Source organism: Lycium barbarum, chromosome 8 (assembly GCF_019175385.1).
Source record: "Lycium barbarum isolate Lr01 chromosome 8, ASM1917538v2, whole genome shotgun sequence".
Taxonomy (NCBI): domain Eukaryota; kingdom Viridiplantae; phylum Streptophyta; class Magnoliopsida; order Solanales; family Solanaceae; genus Lycium; species Lycium barbarum.
This window is the reverse complement of record NC_083344.1, coordinates 52634141-52653221: the sequence shown is the minus strand read 5'-3', so window position 1 is coordinate 52653221 and position 19081 is coordinate 52634141. Positions and strand designations below refer to the sequence as shown.

The 19081-nt window shown below is 42.0% G+C and overlaps 1 protein-coding gene across 1 annotated transcript; it reads left to right on the top strand.

Annotated features, from left to right (window-relative positions):
• The first annotated feature begins 1220 nt into the window (after positions 1 to 1220).
• On the top strand, positions 1221 to 1751 carry LOC132607820 (uncharacterized). The gene has a single exon (XM_060321899.1). The coding sequence runs from the start codon at positions 1221 to 1223 to the stop codon at positions 1749 to 1751; it is 531 nt and encodes a 176-aa protein (XP_060177882.1).
• The last annotated feature ends 17330 nt before the right edge of the window (positions 1752 to 19081 follow it).

Sequence of the window (19081 nt, the reverse complement as noted above, 5' to 3'; positions counted from 1 at the left end):
ATAAGTCTTTTGGAAGCCTCCAACTCCTATAAATAGGAGGCTATGTAATAGTTAGAAGGCATCAAACAATCTCCCTGTAAATTTTCCGATATCAATAAAATGGTTGCTTTCTAAATTTCTCTTGTTCTTCTCTTTGAAAGGCATGGAAAGGCTGATCCTTAGTTAGTATAGGGTTAGGAAATATTGAGCAAGTTAAGCTTGCTACAACTACAATAGTTTTCCGAAGCTTCGACAGTATGTCTATTGTAGTGTGAAATTTTTTCCGAGTTGAGTAGCTTGGCGAGGAAGCCAGCCCATTTTGTGGGAAAAACTTTCATATCTATGATCTTTCAAACTGTCCGACTAACTTGACAGTTGTTGAAGTCAGGTTTGTGGCAAGACATCCTTCGGGATGTTGAAGCCCTGTCCTACCATGTAAGAAAACTATTGTGCTTGCAGTCTTGCCGTCATGCATGGTGTTTCTGAGCCATCTACACCACTCATGGTATCAGAGCCAGTCCATCTCTTTCGGAGCGAAGCAGTTTAGTAAAAATATGTCTGAGTCGTTACCGTCTGCGTCCAACCCTTGTAAGTCCTTAGCAAAAATAAATATGTCTCCTACTCTGTATAAAACCCTTTCTTACAAATATGACTACCTTTATGAAGTTGATATCCTACCTGATGAAAACAAAGTGTCTCCCACCGACCTACCCCTCATAAACCCATATTCTGCTTTTGCTAAAAAGACATGTTCCCCGTGGTCACAAATCCATTCCCTGGTCCAACCAAAGCCCAAAAGAGCTAAAGAATATGTTGGTGCCTCAAAACTTGACCAGCACCCTATCCTAGCAACTCAAGAGGAACAATTCATCACTCTACAAATTCCAGATGATTTTCCTAGACAGTGGAAAAATCATGGTTTCACCCGTATCCATTTTGGTGCAGTTAGAATTGCATTAACATATCATGGAAGAAAAGGCCAACCAACTGTAGCTCGCCTTGCCCTTCTTGATACCAGATATAATGAATACCAACATGCGAATTTGGGTACCACAGAAGTCACTCTAAATGCTGGGACAGTTTTGGTTACTATATTCCCAAATTTTAACATGTCCCTGTATGATCTATATCTAACGGAGGCTTTAAAGCGCCAAGTCCAAATTCAAGGTGCTCCATAAGCAAAAGATGCTATTCAGGCTACTTTCCACTACCAAATAGTTTGGCGAGTTCAGAATCATGCTATGGACCTATCCCTTCCTGGTGGAGAAAATGCTTTGCTCTTAAAAGTAGATGCCACCAATGGAAATACCATGTGCACCCAGATCCCAAAACAGCTCTCTTGGGAAGAACATATCAAAGTCCTTCCAGATACATGGGTCACAAATTATGAAAAGCTAAGAGAACCTGTTGAACCTCGCCAATCCTCTGAACCCACTTTTTCCAAAAAACCCGATAAAACAGTTTCCATAAGCTTTGACCACTCTCACCTTAAAAAACCCAATAAAAAAACCTTTTCTTTTCAGATGTACCAACCCACTTATAACCAAGCACACCAAGATGACCCTGAAACATTCTCTTACTGTCTCCCAAGTATTATGCGTGAACATGACTGCATAAAGCAGTTCGAAGGTCATAACGTATGGTGGTTGAAATGTCCTTTCACGGGACACTGCCCATGGGACATGCAATGTGACTGTCAAGAATGTCTTGACGATGAAATTGAATTGGATGAACATCATGCAAAAAGAGCCAAATCAAAGAAAAAATGGTGAAACTCTGAAAGATAGTTCAAACAAGGTATGAAGAAGGAGATTCATCTATTGGTTCACTGAACCGTCAAGGAAAATATGAATTCCTATTTTTGTACAAACCCCAAAACTGGCCACCTCTCCCTAACCAAAATTTATATCACAAACCTTCAAACCCAAATATCCCAAATCAAGAAATACTCAAGATGAACCCCTCAAGCTCCAGTCACACCCCTGAATTTCCTTCAGAACAACCTTTTGAAAAAGATGGTGCAAGCCATGCCCAAACAAATTCCACGGCAAAATGTTGTGCTGCCCACTAGAGAAAAGCCACCGACAAGTGAAGTAGAAGCGACAATCAATTGGCAATCCGAAAATGCAATTTGCCAAAAAAAAGTGTTAACTAACATTAGCACTTCCATCAGAAATGTTGCTCACACACAAAACAAGATGATTAGCACGGTGGAGACAATTGAGAAAAACGTGGAACAAGCATCTTCTCAGCATGCTGGACTGATCAAAGCCTTGGAATTGCGAATGACAAACAGGCAATATGAGATTTGTCCACCGGGCACTTCCCTTTTTCACTTCTTTAACCAACAACAAAAGGAAATGGATGACCTTACAGAACAAATACAACTACTGAGATATGGTCACCTTAAACCGCAAAAGACACAAAGCTGCTCATCAAAACCCACCTTTTTCCCCATGTCCTCACAAACATATTCACCACCAAAGCTAGACCATTCTTTCACTATGTTTCAATCCACAAAATGAGACCCTATGTATTTTACCCAAAAACGAAATGATGAACCTGAGTTTGACATTGCAAAAATGGTCTGGGAAAGGAAAGACTCTATGGATGCCCAAAAGCAGTCCAAACGAAAGAAAGAACTCGGTGAAGGTTCCACAGAACCCTAGCGGGAAAACTTGATGATCTCGGCCCAAAATATTCCTAACCTCTACGTGGCCCAATCCACAAATGATATAGAAGAGGATGATACCCTAGGATCCAGTAACCAAGGTTCATATGATAATGATCCTACGGAAGAAAGCGTTGAGACAAGCGAAGATTCCTTAGTTGACTCTTCAGATGAAGATAACCCCCCAATATTCATGAATAAACCCAGAGAACCAGAAATCTCTGAAGTAGATGATAATCGTGACGGGATGGCGGATGAGCCAATTCCAGAAAGAAGGCCAGAACCAACAACCGCAAAATTTGTTGGGACTGGATTCCATACTTTCTGTCTGGATGATATCAAAGTATCAAAATGGCCCCAAAGGATCCAGGATTTCTTCACTTGGATGGTGACAAAGAATCTTGTCGAACGGGAAAAGTACATGACCCTGTCAGAATTCACTTCAAGGTTCTCCGGAATTCTCAGAGACTGGTGGAATTCACATGGGACACAGGACAAAAATATGTTTCTCACATCCTGAGACTTTGATTGCAACATCAAAATACTCCAAGAAGTATTTTGTGGAGATACCGACCAAAAGCAAGAAAAACTAAGGAGACATTTCTTCGAAATGAAATGCATAGCATTTGACAGAGATATTGTTATATCCCGTGTTTTCACACGTTTGGAAAAACTTGAAATATCTTTCATTTTTGAGAAATAAGGTCAATTTGATATTTTGTTGAACATAGGAGTTATGTATGAAAGATTAGAGTCATGGAGGTGTGGGACAAAGCTAAGGGCAATTTTGGAATTTTGGAAATTAGTTTCGGGAATTACAAAATGTGATTCACAAGTTATTGGGCTCAAATATTTAAGTGGAATTGGGGCCCAAAGAGGGGACCTTGGCCGGCCACTTTGGCTTGGTCCAAGCCCATTTTATGGGTCATGTTCTTGGTCATGTGACCAAGCACTTCAATTATATACACATTAGAAGACTAGGATAAGATCAACAAGAAGATAAACAAGAGCAAAAAATTAGAAGAAGAGAAGGAAGGTCTTGGGTTTGGGAGGAAAATTTGGCTACCAAAAATATTGTTCTAAAAATTGTTCTGTAGTTGGATTTCCACTAATTCAAGGTCCCTTTGTAACTTGGTATAGTTGGTTTGGAGGGAGAAGCTTTAGATTCATCAAAGTGATCATATCTCCAAGTGAAGAAGACTTGAGGAAAAGGTAAGAATTTCTCCCTTATCTTTGTGTTATTAAGTCTTGTTTGTGTTGTAGTATATAGAAATGTGTTGATTGTATGGAAAAATGGAAGTTTGTGAAGTGGGTTTGGAATATGGCTTGTAGTCGTGTGTATGTAGAGGTGGTATAGCCACAATGTGTTGAATTCATGTTATATTCTAGTTGTGGTTGTGATGAAATGCATATTGGAATAGGAAGTTGAATGATTTAGTTGAAGTTGACAAAAAAGGCTTTTGGCCGTGTGGTATGTTGGATTTGGGATGGAAATGAATTAAGTTGTTTAGTATGTTAGTGTGTTATTGTGATGAACCTATGTCGTTTTAGTATGATTTTTCCGACATTAAGAAAATGAAGTTGTTTAGTTGCTAATTGTGATGATCATTGATGAGTTTGGAAGTTGGAAGCATGTTATGAAGTTGTATGCCAAAGATTTGATGTTTTGCACAAGTTATGACTTTGACGGAAAGTTGTATATTATGTATATCGAGTGTATAACTTAAGGAAAACGATATGAAATGTTTCTAGAACTATATTGTGATGATCTTGATTGTTAATGAATGTGAAATCATTGATATTAGTTTGAAAGTTTGGATTAGAATGAAGGTTATGTCAACTTGTTAGAAAGATGACTAGTTGAAGGATATTTGTGTTTTTAATGTTCGTTGTTGATGTTGATGTTGTCGTTTGGGTTGTGGTTGATGGTTTCTAACCGAGTTGAATTCTCGGGGGTGCTATATGTATAGGGGAAGTGCTGCCGAAATTTCGGTAGACAAATATGCATTAAGTTGAAATCATGGCATCCATAACTCACAACTGGTAAATGTGACCATTTGCAGATTTTTGACGAAACGGGAAGTGAGCTCGGATAGACTTTCTGCCCCTCGGAATCCGCAATTGAAAATGTCGCTTTTTCCTTCAGTAAGATTGAGCCCATATGGTGTGCTTTCCCTGAAATTATGCAAACTTTCTCTAAATTACTTGGAAAGCTATAGAATGTCCGTAGAACCTTTTTAGGTGACCCCATAAGCTTAAAAGGGCATAATTTGAGCCCGCCGCCTTGTTTGTCCCGAGGTGGGCCCGCTATTCCCGGTTTTGCCCTTAATGTACTTAAGTCTTCTTTTCGAGCAGTTCTTAAAAGAAACGTTTTGACTACTATTCTAATTACCTAACATAGATTGTTTTAATTATTCCATTGAGTCCGATAAATTGTTTTGACACTCGGAACGATTTCACAAAGGTTATACTTCTGTAATCCATTATGATATCCGAAACTCGTTTATTATGTTCCCGTTCGACTTCATTGGATCGGTTTGTGTTTGATATGCCTCATCGAGTCTATTAAAACATTTATGATATTTTAATTGCATTAGTCTCTCACTACTCCGCTCGTGGATGCCCCAATGTTTCCCACACTGAGCCCGGGCCAGGATATGTTGTCAAGCGTGATCCTCTGCATTGTTCGCCATGCCTCGATGTGAGGGGGCAGGTATACGCGTACATGGGTTTGTGGAGTATGATGTGCCATGTCCGCTTGTTCTGATATGATTTGCTATGGCCAATTGATATGACATATTATGCTACGGGGTTATGCCCCTATTTTGATTCTTCTGTGTTGTGGCACCAGCGTCGGGAGGGTGGCCACGTTCTGTCTGCCGAGTCCTTTGGCAGGGGCGGGATTTGAAATGACATATGTTTCTGTACACGCTCTGCATGTTTTGAAAATATGTATTTGGATACTTTGGATTTTCTGCTCACTTTCTGTACGTTCTGTACCAGTTATGATTTTGTTTCTGTAATTCAGGCTTTACATATTCAGTACATATTTCGTACTGACCCCCTTTCCTCGGGGGCTGCGTTTTCATGCCGCGCAGGTACCGACGACAGGTTTGCCGATCCGTCCGGCTAGGATATCTTTTCTGCCATTTGGAACGCTCTTTTATTCAGAGCCATCTTTTGGTACAGTCTGTCATTTCTATATATGTCTACTCTCGTTCATGGGTACGGCGGGGCCCTGTCCCGTCATATGATTCTGTCAGTCTGTTTAGAGGTCTGTGGACATGTTTGTGGGTTGGGGTCTTTCTGTACAGTTGTGTGCTTATGTTGTGTTTTGGGCGATCCCATTCGCCGCGGCGGCCGGTCTGCATATATTTAAATGTTGCTTTGTTGGCCCTGTGTGGCCTTTGTTGGTATTTTCTGCGTGCAGGATATATGGGATAGTCCGTAAAACAAAGGAAACTCTGCCGAAATTTTTCTGGAAATTATCTAAATTGGAAAATAAAGCCTTGTCGGCTTCTGCTATATACTAGAATGTGTTTGAGTGCCCAGATCGGGCACTAGTCACGGCCTACGGGGTTGGGTCGTGACAGATATCATCGATATCCATTTTTAGAAGATGGCTAAAATCTTCTTTGAGTTAGGCGGAGAAGCTAGTCTCAAGCAAGCCTTTGTTTCATCACTTCCAAAGATGTTAGCAAGCCAGACCATGACGATCATTGAGGAGAAATTTCAATCTATAAAGATCCCACTGGTCGGCTACATCAGGCAAGCAATTTCTCTAGCGTTGGATGATATATGCATAAAGAGATCTGTTTTGAAGCAGATCATATGAAACAATCCATCCCTTGATAAAGCTTGCGGGAAGTCTGACCTAATTACTAGGTCAAGTTGTTCGTGCCATGGCCCAGACGAAAAAGAAGATTCAAGCGATTCAAATTGCCAAGGCCTTCAGGAGAAAGATCGCAGTTCGTGTGGCGCACAAAATATTTCAGGAGAAGGAGCCGAGGCAAGTCCCGAAAAAATGACAGATGCTTCATCAGCAACAAGATTGGGCATTATGCAAAAAATTGTCCCCAATCCAGAAGGTTGATCAAGCTTCTTACTGAAATAGAGGACTACACTGGTATCCATCCAGGTGATATGACGATCTTGAATCTATTCTATCATTAGAGGACGAACCCACAGACAATAACCTCTTTTCCATGGATGTGTACGAAGAATATGGCGATGAATATTACCAAATTTCAGAACCAGAGGGAAAGGCTCAAGAAGATATCCACAGCATCATGGAGATCGCGCAGGTCCAGCTTAGAGTTTATCCATCCAAATGGGATAAACAAATCCAGGTTATTGCATTCATGGACACTGGAGCGGCATGTTCACTGATGAACCGAGCCGTCCTTCCTAAGGATCAATGGATTCCACATTTCAAAGATTTCAAAACTGCTGGGACTGGAGTCCTAACAACCACAGTCATCACAAAGCATCCAATCATAATTGAATTCTTCCCAGGGTTGAAGTTTCAAAAAAGCTGATTGGATCAGATGTCCCAGGAAAAGATCTCATTGTTGGATTTGACATCTTCAGCCAACATAAAGATCAGCTCCAGATCAAAGCCCATGGAACAACGTTCAAGAAACAATTCAAATAATATACAAATGTTTTATGATTATTCCAATTAACTAATGCTGAACAGATCAAGGAGATAGAAAAGCAGTTGGTGGAGCATTCAAGCAGTTTATGGGAAAATACAAAAATCCTTTATGGCTAAATGAAGAGTTTTTCATTAAACTTCCCTTCAAGAAGAATGAAAGCATTAATCCAACGAAGGCAAGTCACTCCGGCATGAATCCATATCATCTTCAGCTTGCCAAAAGGGAATGCGAAGAGCTCTTGGAGTTGTGACTTATCGAGCCCTCTAATTCGCAATGGCCATGTGAGGCCTTCTTTGTCAATAAGCGGGTGGACCAAAGAAGAGGTAAACTCAGATTAGTAATAAACAATCAACCTCTTATCTATTTCCTCCAAGATGATAAATTTCCTATTCCAAATAAACTCACCCTTTTTTCACACTTAGCCAAAGCTAAATACTTTTCCATGTTTGACCTTAAATCGGGATTTTGGCAATTGGGAATACACCCAGAAGATAGACCAAAAATAGGGTTTTGTATACCTGATCACCACTTTCAATGGAAGGTCATGCCCTTTGGGTTGAAAACGACACCCTCATTGTTCTAAAAAGCCATGATAAAATTATTTCAACCCATCCTCCATACATGAATAGTGTACATTGATGACATCTTACTCTTTAGTGATACTATGGAAGAACACCTCACTTTGCTGCAACAATTCCATGACCTTGTGGAGGAAAATGGAATCATGGTCTCACAGAAAAAGATGAATCTTGAAAGGAAGGAAATTGATTTTTAGGGGGTGTATTTGGTTCATGGAGCATACAGCCCAGGGCCACATATTTGTCAAGAACTGCTCAAATTCCCAGACACCAATTTTACGATGAAGCAGCTCCAACAGTTTTTAGGTGTGATTAATTATGTTAGAGATTTTATCCCTAATATCTCTACATACATTGCTCCACTTACAAAAATGCTCAAAAAGAATGCCCTCAGTTGGGGAAAGGAACAGGATGAAGCAGTTAGAGGATAAAAGAAATCTCAAAAGAAGTCAAAGCCCTCCATATTCTGCCAGACGGAAAAAAGATATTGCAGCCGGATGCCAGCAACGAATATTGGGGTGCGGTACTTTTTGAAGAATAAGATGGCCAATGGAAATATGCGAATATGCCAGTTGAATGTTCAAAAATGCTGAGCAACACTATCCTTCCACATTCAAAGAAATTCTTGCCGTAAAGAATGGGATTAAAAAGTTTAATTTCTTTTTAATTCACATAGAGTTTCTTATCGAGATGGATTTGAAGGCTTTCCCGAAGATGATCCAGATAAATCCAAAGATTATCCCAAATCCGCAGATTCTCAGATGGGCACAATGGTTCTCCCCTTGCAAATTCCAAGTAAAGCACCTCAAAGGGAAGGATAATATTCTAGCGGATTTCCTATCCAGGCCAAATGAGTTTTCAAAGACATTTCAAGCCAAGTTGAAGAAAAGGCTAACTACCCAAATTTTCATGCTTGCAAACTCCCCAGGAGCTAGTTCATCCAGAATAGCAGATCATCCGCTGGAATTCTTCAGCAAGTTTGTGGACCCGTTTGATCCATCCATCCTTACAGAAAGAAGGACTTTCTATGAGCTTCTTGTTTTCAGAAAATATGGAGGATCCTTCCTTAAGCCATTCGGAGTCAATCCAGAATACCCATTCAGTCACATATTCATAGCAATGTACAATGATTTTCCACAAGAGCTATTATGGTTTTTATGGTACTTATGTCACTAGTATTATATTTTCATGGAATTCAGGTGCGACATGTTTCGATGTTTTACAATTGAACCTGCTCTCAAAAGGTTTCTGCAATGGTTCAACCACGAATATTTTGGGTTTCCAAGACTCCTATGCAGGAAAAGTGTTCATGTTACATCGACCGATAAAGATTATTGATGGGAAGGTCTATGGTCAACCAGATATTTCATTATGGTGGGAATTCCCCATCTCTGTCTTGTCCTTAGAAGATGAATACAGCGAAGCACAGAGAATTATTTACTAGCAAAATAAGTGCATCCCAAAGGAGATATGGCTGAAAGAATGGGCTCGATGGAATTACATGGATGACCATCCCTATTGGGAAAGAGTTCGAGAAGCAGCAAAGGAGTACCGAGTGCCGTATGAAATAATCAGAGATGAAGTCACTCAGGCTATCACAAAGATAAGGTTGAATTTTCCATCTCAAGTGTTATGTCCCGTGTTTTCGCATAATTGGAAATCGAGAAAAATAATTAAGACTTGTATGTTATAAGGAGATAAATTGATTTTAGTCATTATGCTTATGTCGTTTATGAAATTATTGGCGTAAATACATTGGAGAAGGCCGAGGGTAAATTTGAAATTTCGGAAATTAGTTTCGGGAAGTACAAAACGAGCCTTCATCGAATTGGGCCAAGAAAAAATTTGGAACAAAAATTGAGGCCCAAGTCTTTGGGGTGGCCGGCCAAGAGGCCAAGGCCCAACCCATTTTTAAGTGGTCATGTGACCACCATGTGACCACCATGTGACCACCATGTGACCAACTAATCATGTATGTATACATACCTATCCTTAGAATTATCTAGAACAAGAAAAATCAAACTCAACTTTGAGCATTGAAGCTCTCTCGGCCGAACCCCTTTGGGAAAGAAAGAAAAAATTTCTAGCTTTTGTTTGTGGCACAAAAATCTTGTTCCTCCCATATTTGTAGTGTACTCAAGACGCTCTTTAACGGGAAACAATTAGTTTGGCGAAAGGAGCACGTTTGCGACGAGTCGGATTTTTAAGAAAAGGTAAGAATTTTTGCCCTTTTAGTGTTATGGAATTTTGTATGAATATGTTAAGGATTGAGAATAGACGAGAATTTCGTAGTTTTGATATGTGTATGAAACCGTGTGTGTGTGTGAATATGGTGTACTGGTCGTGAGTTAGGTGGGTTGGAAGGGAAGGCGAATTGAATTCTATTTAGTTCGTTAGTTGCGTCGTTGTGACATTTATAATGTAAATGAATGTTTAATGAGTTGAATTGGCGTTGGAAAATGGTTGCCGATTATTATTGGAAAGTATATGACTTTTGTATATTCGTGTATATTGTTGTATAAATATGACATTAAGACTTTAAATGTGAATTATGGTTGTTGCTAATGAATGTGGGATGAAACAATACGAATTAGTATGTTCGTCGGAGTTGTCAACGTTTCGGATGGAAATATGGAAAGTGACGAACTTCTTGAATTTATGTATATTGTTTGGAACATAATTGGGATATGTTTGGATAACCTTGAATAAGTAAATGAATACAATAATGTGGACATTAGTTTGGTATTGTGAAGTTTGAATGAAAGTTGTCAACTTATATAAAAAGGAAGAATATTGAAGTTAAAGTGAGTTAGCTTTGGGTTATGTTGTTTATGATGTTTGGGTTGTTGTGTTGATGTTTATTGAGTCGAGCTAAGTCTCGGGGGTGTTATATATATAGGGGAAGTGCTGCCAAAATTTCGGTAGACAAAAATGAAGTTAAAGGAATTCTTAAGCTTTAAAATCTCTAATTGGTAACTTTGACCATTTGCAGATTCTGGACGAAACGGGATCTGAGTTTGGGGTGAGCATAAGACATTTATAAGGTATGTAAGGCTACCCACTTCTTCTTTTGGCATGTCTTAGTATGCTAGGTTGATATCGGAACCCCGGGAGCAATCCTGCTCCTCGAAATCCGAATTGGAAAACGGCTACTATTTATTCAATCCAATTGAAGCCTAATGACCCTATTTTGGCTAGAAAGCAGTCAACGTCCGAAACTTATGTAAATGTGATCGGATTACTTCGAAACCTTTATGTATGATCCCATAGACCCTAAAGGTCCGTAAATTATGTTCGCCACTTCGACTTGACCGGAGTTGGGCCCGCTAACCCCGAGATGCCTTGTTTGTTCTATTAGGCTCTCCTTTTTAGAAATATCTTGACAAGGGGTCTTCGATGTTGAAATTGTCCTCTATGAAATAATGTTTTGATTATTATAATATACTAAGCTATGTTTTGAGCCATACGTACCAGTTTGGAAACATTTTGGTGAAATGAACTTCTGTACTAACTAATTATTCGACTATTTTGATTAATGAATTGACTTATGAAGTAATCAAGTTTTGAAAGGCTATTTTGATATATAAATTGCATTATTTGCTCACGACTCCGCTCGTGCCTTATTATGACTTCGTTCACCGGTTCCCGGGCCGGTTATGATTCGTGCGCACTATGATAAATTCGGCCGTATGCTGTGTTACGGTTCCCGAGACCTCGCCATAGGGCCGGGTTCCGTTTTGAGTTATGCTGTGATATGGCTGGTGGTATGATATGCTGATATGTGTGTGCTCGGGGATGTACGGAGATTTGAATCTTCTGGTGTTATGCTGTGTATGGCACCAGCTTCGGAGTGGTGACCACGTTCCTGAGCTTTGCATGATTTTGTTTGCATTATATATATATGATTTTGATAAACATTTTGATATACTGTTCGGCATTTCTCTCTTTTGTATTCTGTTCGCTTTCAGTTGTGGCCTATGTTTCTGTACTCCATGCTTTACATACTCATTACATCTTTCGTACTGACCCCCTTTCTTCGGGGGCTGCGTTTCATGCCCGCAGGTACAGACGCCGGTGATCCACCACTGTAGGCTCTACTTCTGCTATTTCGGAGTACTCCCTTTGATTCGGAGTCCACTTTTGGTATATATATATATCTTTCGCCATGTACATATTTCTGCATATTTGAATATTTGGGTACGGCGGGGCCCTGTCCCGTCATATGATTCTGTCGGTCAGTTTAGAGGTCTGTGGACATGTCTGTGGGTTATGGTCTTTTTGTTGGGATATGTGTATATGTTGTTTGGGCGATCCCATACGCCGAGGCGGCCAGTCCGCATATGTTTATATGTTGCTTTGTTAGCCCTGGGTGGCCTTTGCTGGTGTTTGCTGTGTGCAGGATTATTCTGGATAGTCCGATAAACAAAGGAAACTCTGCCAAATTGTTTCTGGAAATTGTCTAAATTTGGAATATAGCCTTGTCGGCTTCTGCTATATATTTGAATGCGTTTGATAGATGGGTTTGGGTGCCTAGATCGGGCACTAGTCACGGCCTACGGGGTTGGGTCGTGACAAAGTGGTATCAGAGCAGTTTGTCCTCGGAATGTCTACAGGTCGTGTCTCGTAGAGTCTTGTTTATCGATGTGTTGTGCACCACATCTATAAACTGGAGGCTACAGGGCATTTAGGGTGTTACCTTTCTTTGGAATCTTAGATCGTGCGGTAGAGCTGTGCTATTAAGATGATTCTGATCTGATTCGTTATTGTGTTTGCAGTGATGCCTCCGAAGAAGGCAACGGCGGCCCAGAAGGGCAAGGCAGGGATGGCAGGCACTAGTCAGGCACAACGAGTTACCCGGGCTCGTGTTTATGATTTGCCTGAGGTCGTGCCCCACTCAGAGGGGTCCGCTACACCACCATTGGTACAGCCTGGAGCAGGTCCATCAGCAGCTCCAGAGGCCCGAGTACCAGCTCCTGAGACTCCAGCTCCGCAGCCAGGGGCGAAGGACAGGACCCTGAGGGAGGCTGTGCAGTTGCTGACCACATTGGTAGCGGGGCAGGCTCGTAGACGCGGGCGGAGAGATGATGATGATGACGACAGGCGTGACAGCCTGAGGGTTCAAGAGTTCCTATCATGTGGCCCCTCAGAGTTTTTCGGGTCTAAGCCCGACGAGGACCCCCATGACTTTATTCGGGGGATGCAGCGCTCACTAGACTTGGTCAGGGCTTCAGAGACTGAGTCTGTTGAGCTGGCTTCGCATAGACTACGGGATGTTGCTGCTCACTGGTATGAGTCCTGCGAGCTATCCAGGGGTGAGGGTGCTTCCCCAGCCACTTGGGACGAGTTCGTGACTGCTTTCACCCGTCACTTTTTGCCTCCAGAGTTATGGCGGGCACGGGTTGACCGATTTTTGCATCTGCAGCAGAGGGGTCGGAGCGTCCGTGAGTATAATATGGAGTTTGATTCTTTGGCCCGGTATGCACCTACCATAGTAGCAGATATGGCCGATCGGATGCACAGATACGTGATGGGGTTAGACCGCTATTTGATTGATGGCTGTATGGCGGTGGCATTGCAGACAGACATGGATATTGCCCGACTACAGGCTTATGCCCTGGGTATGGAGGACCGACATAGAGCTGATTATTCCAGCAGAGATCGGGACAGGAGGCCGCCCAAGAGGGCCAAATCCACAGGCTATTCTGGAGATTCTCGACGCGGACAGCCTCAGTAGCAGCAGTCAGGCAGACATCCTCCTCCGTCAGGCCGGGGTACACAGTCGGCCGGTAGGAGATTTGACAGTCCAGGACCGTCTGGGGCCGGTTAGAGTTCCAGAGCGTCAGGTTCACAGGTATCCAGAGGTCCCAGTCAGCCCAGACCACCCAGGCCTCGTTGTTCCCATTGCGGGAAGTCGCACCCGGGAGAGTGTTATCGACTTACTGGAGCCTGTTTTTCATGCGGCGGTCAGGGCCATATTATGCGAGATTGTCCGTTGGCGAGCGGTTCTGGTAGTGTAGCTCAGCCAACGGGATCAGCCGCTGGTTCATCATCTGCTCCATCAGTTGCATGCCCTGCGGGGCGAGGTATGCCTGCACCGGCGGGACGCGGTCGAGGTCGTGGCAGTGCTTCAGGTTCTAGCGGTCCCTCGAACCGCATATACGCATGGGCCAGCCGCCAGGACCAGGAGGCTTCACCGAACGTCGTCACAGGTACATTACTGATTTTCTCCAGATCTGTATATACACTGATTGATCCTGGCTCTACATTATCGTATATTTCCCTGCTCGTGGCTAGTAAAATTGGGATAGTGTCTGAGCCTATAGAGCCATTTGAGGTCGCTACACCAGTCGGGGATTGTATTATTGCAAGGCAGGTATATAGGGATTGTTCTGTGACTATATGTGATCGCTGCACTAAAGCTGATTTGATAGAATTAGATATGCTGTAATTCGATGTCATTATGGGTATGGACTGGTTAGCTTCCTGTTATGCTAATGTCGACTGCCAGAAAAAGGTAGTCCGTTTTCAGTTTCCAGGGGAACCAGTTATAGAGTGGTTCGGGTCTACAGCATCGCCGAGGGGTAAGTTTATTTCGTACCTCAAGGCTAAGAAGATGATCCAGAAAGGTTATATCTATCATTTGGTTCGTGTGCACGATACTGCAGCTGAGACACCTACCCTTCAGTCTGTTCCGGTCGTTAATGAATTCCCAGATGTATTTCCTGAGGAGCTTCCTGGCCTTCCGCCCGAGCAGGAGATCGATTTTACTATAGAGTTGATGCCAGATACGAAGCCTATATCTATTCCTCCGTACAGAATGGCACCGGCTGAATTGAAGGAGTTGAAGGAGCAGCTGAAAGATTTGTTAGATAAAGGCTTCATTAGACCCAGCACATCACCCTGGGGAGCGCCGGTATTATTTGTGAGAAAGAAAGATGGGTCACTGCGGATGTCTATTGACTATCGACAACTGAATAAGGTGACTATAAAGAATAAATATCCCCTCCCCCGGATTGATGATTTGTTTGATCAGTTGCAGGGTGCTAAATATTTTTCGAAGGTAGATCTGCGCTCAGGTTATCATCAGGTGCGAGTGCGAGAATCAGATATCCCGAAGACTCCTTTCAGGACCCGGTACGGGCATTATGAATTCAGAGTTATGTCTTTGGGGTTGACTAATGCTCCAGCGGTATTTATGGATCTCATGAATCGGGTATTTCGGCCTTTCTTGGATATGTTTGTTATTGTGTTCATTGACGATATTCTAATTTACTCGCGATCAGCCGAGGAGCATTCGGATCATTTGAAGACGGTACTTGGTATTCTCCGTCAACAGAAATTATATGCTAAATTCTCCAAATGTGAATTCTGGTTAACTTCTGTGGCATTCTTGGGCCATATTATCGGCGCAGATGGTATTCGGGTCGATACGCAGAAGATCGAGGTTGTACAGGATTGGCACAGGCCTACTACTCCGACAGAGGTGCGCAGTTTTCTGGGATTAGCCGGATATTATCGGAGGTTCGTGGAGAATTTTTCTTCCATAGCAGCACCACTAACGAAGCTTTCTCAGAAAGCAGTGAAATTTCAGTGGACTGATGCCTGCGAGCGCAGCTTTCAGATGTTGAAAGAAAAATTAGTTACAACACCAGTTTCAGCTCTTCCAGAAGGATCAGATGGGTATGTTGTCTACTGTGATGCCTCTGGTATTGGGATAGGTTGTGTGTTGATGCAGCACGGTCGAGTTATAGCCTATGCTTCCCGGCAGCTCAGACCGCACGAGAAGAATTATCCCACTCATGATCTTGAGTTGGCCGCGGTGATTCATGCTTTGAAGATTTGGCGGCACTATTTATATGGGGTCCATGTTGATATTTATACAGACCATAAGAGTCTCCAGTATATTTTTAAGCAGAAAGAATTGAATTTACGGCAGAGAAGATGGCTTGAATTATTGAAAGACTATGACGTTGATATTCTGTACCATCCTGGGAAAGCCAATGTGGTAGCGGATGCGCTTAGCCGCAAGTCCATGGGTAGTTTAGCTGATATACCATCTGGTAAGAAAGACTTGGTTCGTGAGATTCATCAGTTGGCCAGCCTTGGAGTCCGTTTGGCAGATTCTGGAGATTCTGGGATTTCTGTTCGTGCAGTTGCTGAATCATCTATTATAGAGGAGGTAAAGTAGCGTCAGTTCGAATATCCTATTCTGATTCAGTACAGAGATGTGGCCCTTAATAAAGCAAAGACTCCGTTTGAAATTTCGCCTGAAGGGGTATTATTATATGACGGCAGATTCTGGGTACCGGACGTTGCAGGGTTACGGCGGCAGATTATGGGCGAGGCGCATAATGCACGGTATTCTGTTCATCCTGGTTCCACTAAAATGTATCATGATCTCAGGTATTTGTATTGGTGGGACGGTATGAAGAAAGATATTGCCGATTTTGTTAGTCAGTGCCCGAATTGCCAGCAACTTAAAATTGAACATCAGAAGCCCGGTGGATTACTACAGGAGATGGAAATTCCAGCCTGGAAATGGGAGATGATTAATATGGACTTCGTTGTTGGGTTACCGCGCACTCCACGCACGTACGATTCTATTTGGGTTATTGTTGACCGATTGATGAAATCAGCCCATTTTCTTCCGGTCCGGACTACTTATTCGGCTGAGGACTATGCTAGATTGTATATCAGAGAGATAGTTAGACTTCATGGAGTCCCTGTATCTATTATTACTGACCGAGGTGCCCAGTTTACGACAAATTTCTAGAGGTCATTTCAGGAGGGATTAGGGACTCAGGTGAGCCTCAGTACAGCTTTTCATCCCCAGTCCGACGGGAAGGCTGAGCGCACTATTCAGACGCTGGAAGATATGTTGCGGGCCTGCGTTATTGATTTCAGGGGCAGATGGGATGATCACTTGCCACTTATTGAGTTTGCCTATAATAATAGTTATCACTCCAGTATTCAGATGGCGTCGTACGAAGCCCTTTATGGTAGGAAATGCAGATCTCCTATTGGTTGGTTTGACGTAGGCGAAACTAAGCTAATTAGGCCAGATGTGATCCAGGAAGCAGTGGATAAGGTAAAATTTATTCGGGAGCGATTATTGGCTGCTCAGAGTCGACAGAAAGCTTATGTAGACAGACGACGTCGACCGTTAGAGTTCCAGATTGGCGACTGGGTGTTTCTGAAGGTGTCGCCCATGAAGGGTTTTATGAGATTCGGTAAGAAGGGTAAGTTGAGCCCGCGGTATATTGGGCTGTATCAGATTGTTCGAAAAATAGGCGAGGTCGCCTACGAGCTAGACTTACCATCCGACTTGGAGGCCGTACACCCGGTATTTCATGTGTCTATGCTGCGAAAATGTATTGGTGATCCTTCCAGGATATTCCCAGTGGATGACATTCAGGTAACAGAGCATTTGTCTTATGACGAGCAGCCTATAGCTATTCTGGATCGACAGGTGAGGAGACTACGCACTAAAGAAGTGCCCTCCGTTAAAGTCCTGTGGCGCAACAATAACCGGGAAGAGATGACTTGGGAGGCGGAGGACGAGATGAAGAAGAAATACCCCTACTTGTTCCCGACGTCCACAGGTAATTTAAACTTTTCAGTTTGTCGTGTTGATTGACAAAATGAATTACGTATGCCATTATTAAAAGGGACTCCCCCGCCATGATCATAAGACTTTATAAGATTAATTTAACATTCGGGGACAAATGTTCTTAAGGGGGGGGGGGAATGTTATGTCCCGTGTTTTCGCATAATTGGAAATCGAGAAAAATAATTAAGACTTGTATGTTATAAGGAGATAAATTGATTTTAGTCATTATGCTTATGTCGTTTATGAAATTATTGGCGAAAATACATTGGGGAAGGCCGAGGGTAAATTTGGAATTTCGGAAATTAGTTTCGGGAATTACAAAATGAGCCTTCATCGAATTGGGCCAAGAAAAAAATTGGAACAAAAATTGAGGCCCAAGTCTTTGGGGTAGCCGGCCAAGAGGCCAAGGCCCAACCCATTTTTAAGTGGTCATGTGACCACCATGTGACCAACTAATCATATATGTATACATACCTATCCTTAGAATTATCTAGAACAAGAAAAATCAAACTCAACTTTGAGCATTGAAGCTCTCTCGGCCGAACCCCTTTGGGAAAGAAAGAAAACATTTCTAGCTTTTGTTTGTGGCTCAAAAATCTTGTTCCTCCCACATTTGTAGTGTACTCAAGACGCACTTTAACGGGAAACAATTAGTTTGGCGAAAGGAGCACGTTTGCGACGAGTCGGATTTTTAAGAAAAGGTAAGAATTTTTTCCCTTTTAGTGTTATGGAATTTTGTATGAATATGTTAAGGATTGAGAATAGACGAGAATTTCGTAGTTTTGATATGTGTATGAAACCGTGGGTGTGTGTGAATATGGTGTAGTGGCCGTGAGTTAGGTGGGTTGGAAGGGAAGGCGAATTGAATTCTATTTAGTTCGTTAGTTGCGTCGTTGTGACATTTATAATGTAAATGAATGTTTAATGAGTTGAATTGGCGTTGGAAAATGGTTGCGGATTATTATGGGAAAGTATATGACTTTTGTATATTCGTGTATATTGTTGTATAAATATGACATTAAGACTTTAAATGTGAATTATGGTTGTTGCTAATGAATGTGGGATGAAACAATACGAGTTAGTATGTTCGTCGGAGTTGTCGACGTTTCGGATGGAAATATGGAAAGTGACGAACTTCTTGAATTTATGTATATTGTTTGGAACATAATTGGGATATGTTTGGATAACCTTGAATGAGTAAATGAATACAATAATTTGGACATTAGTTTGGTATTGTGAAGTTTGAATGAAAGTTGTCAACTTATATAAAAAGGAAGAATATTGAAGTTAAAGTGAGTTAGCTTTGGGTTATGTTGTTTATGATGTTTGGGTTGTTGTGTTGATGTTTATTGAGCCGAGCTAAGTCTCGGGGGTGTTATATATATAGGGGAAGTGCTGCCTAAATTTCGGTAGACAAAAATGAAGTTAAAGGAATTCTTAAGCTTTAAAATCTCTAATTGGTAACTTTGACCATTTGCAGATTCTGGACGAAACGGGATCTGAGTTTGGGGTGAGCATAAGACGTGTATAAGGTATGTAAGGCTACCCACTTCTTCTTTTGGCATGTCTTAGTATGCTAGGTTGA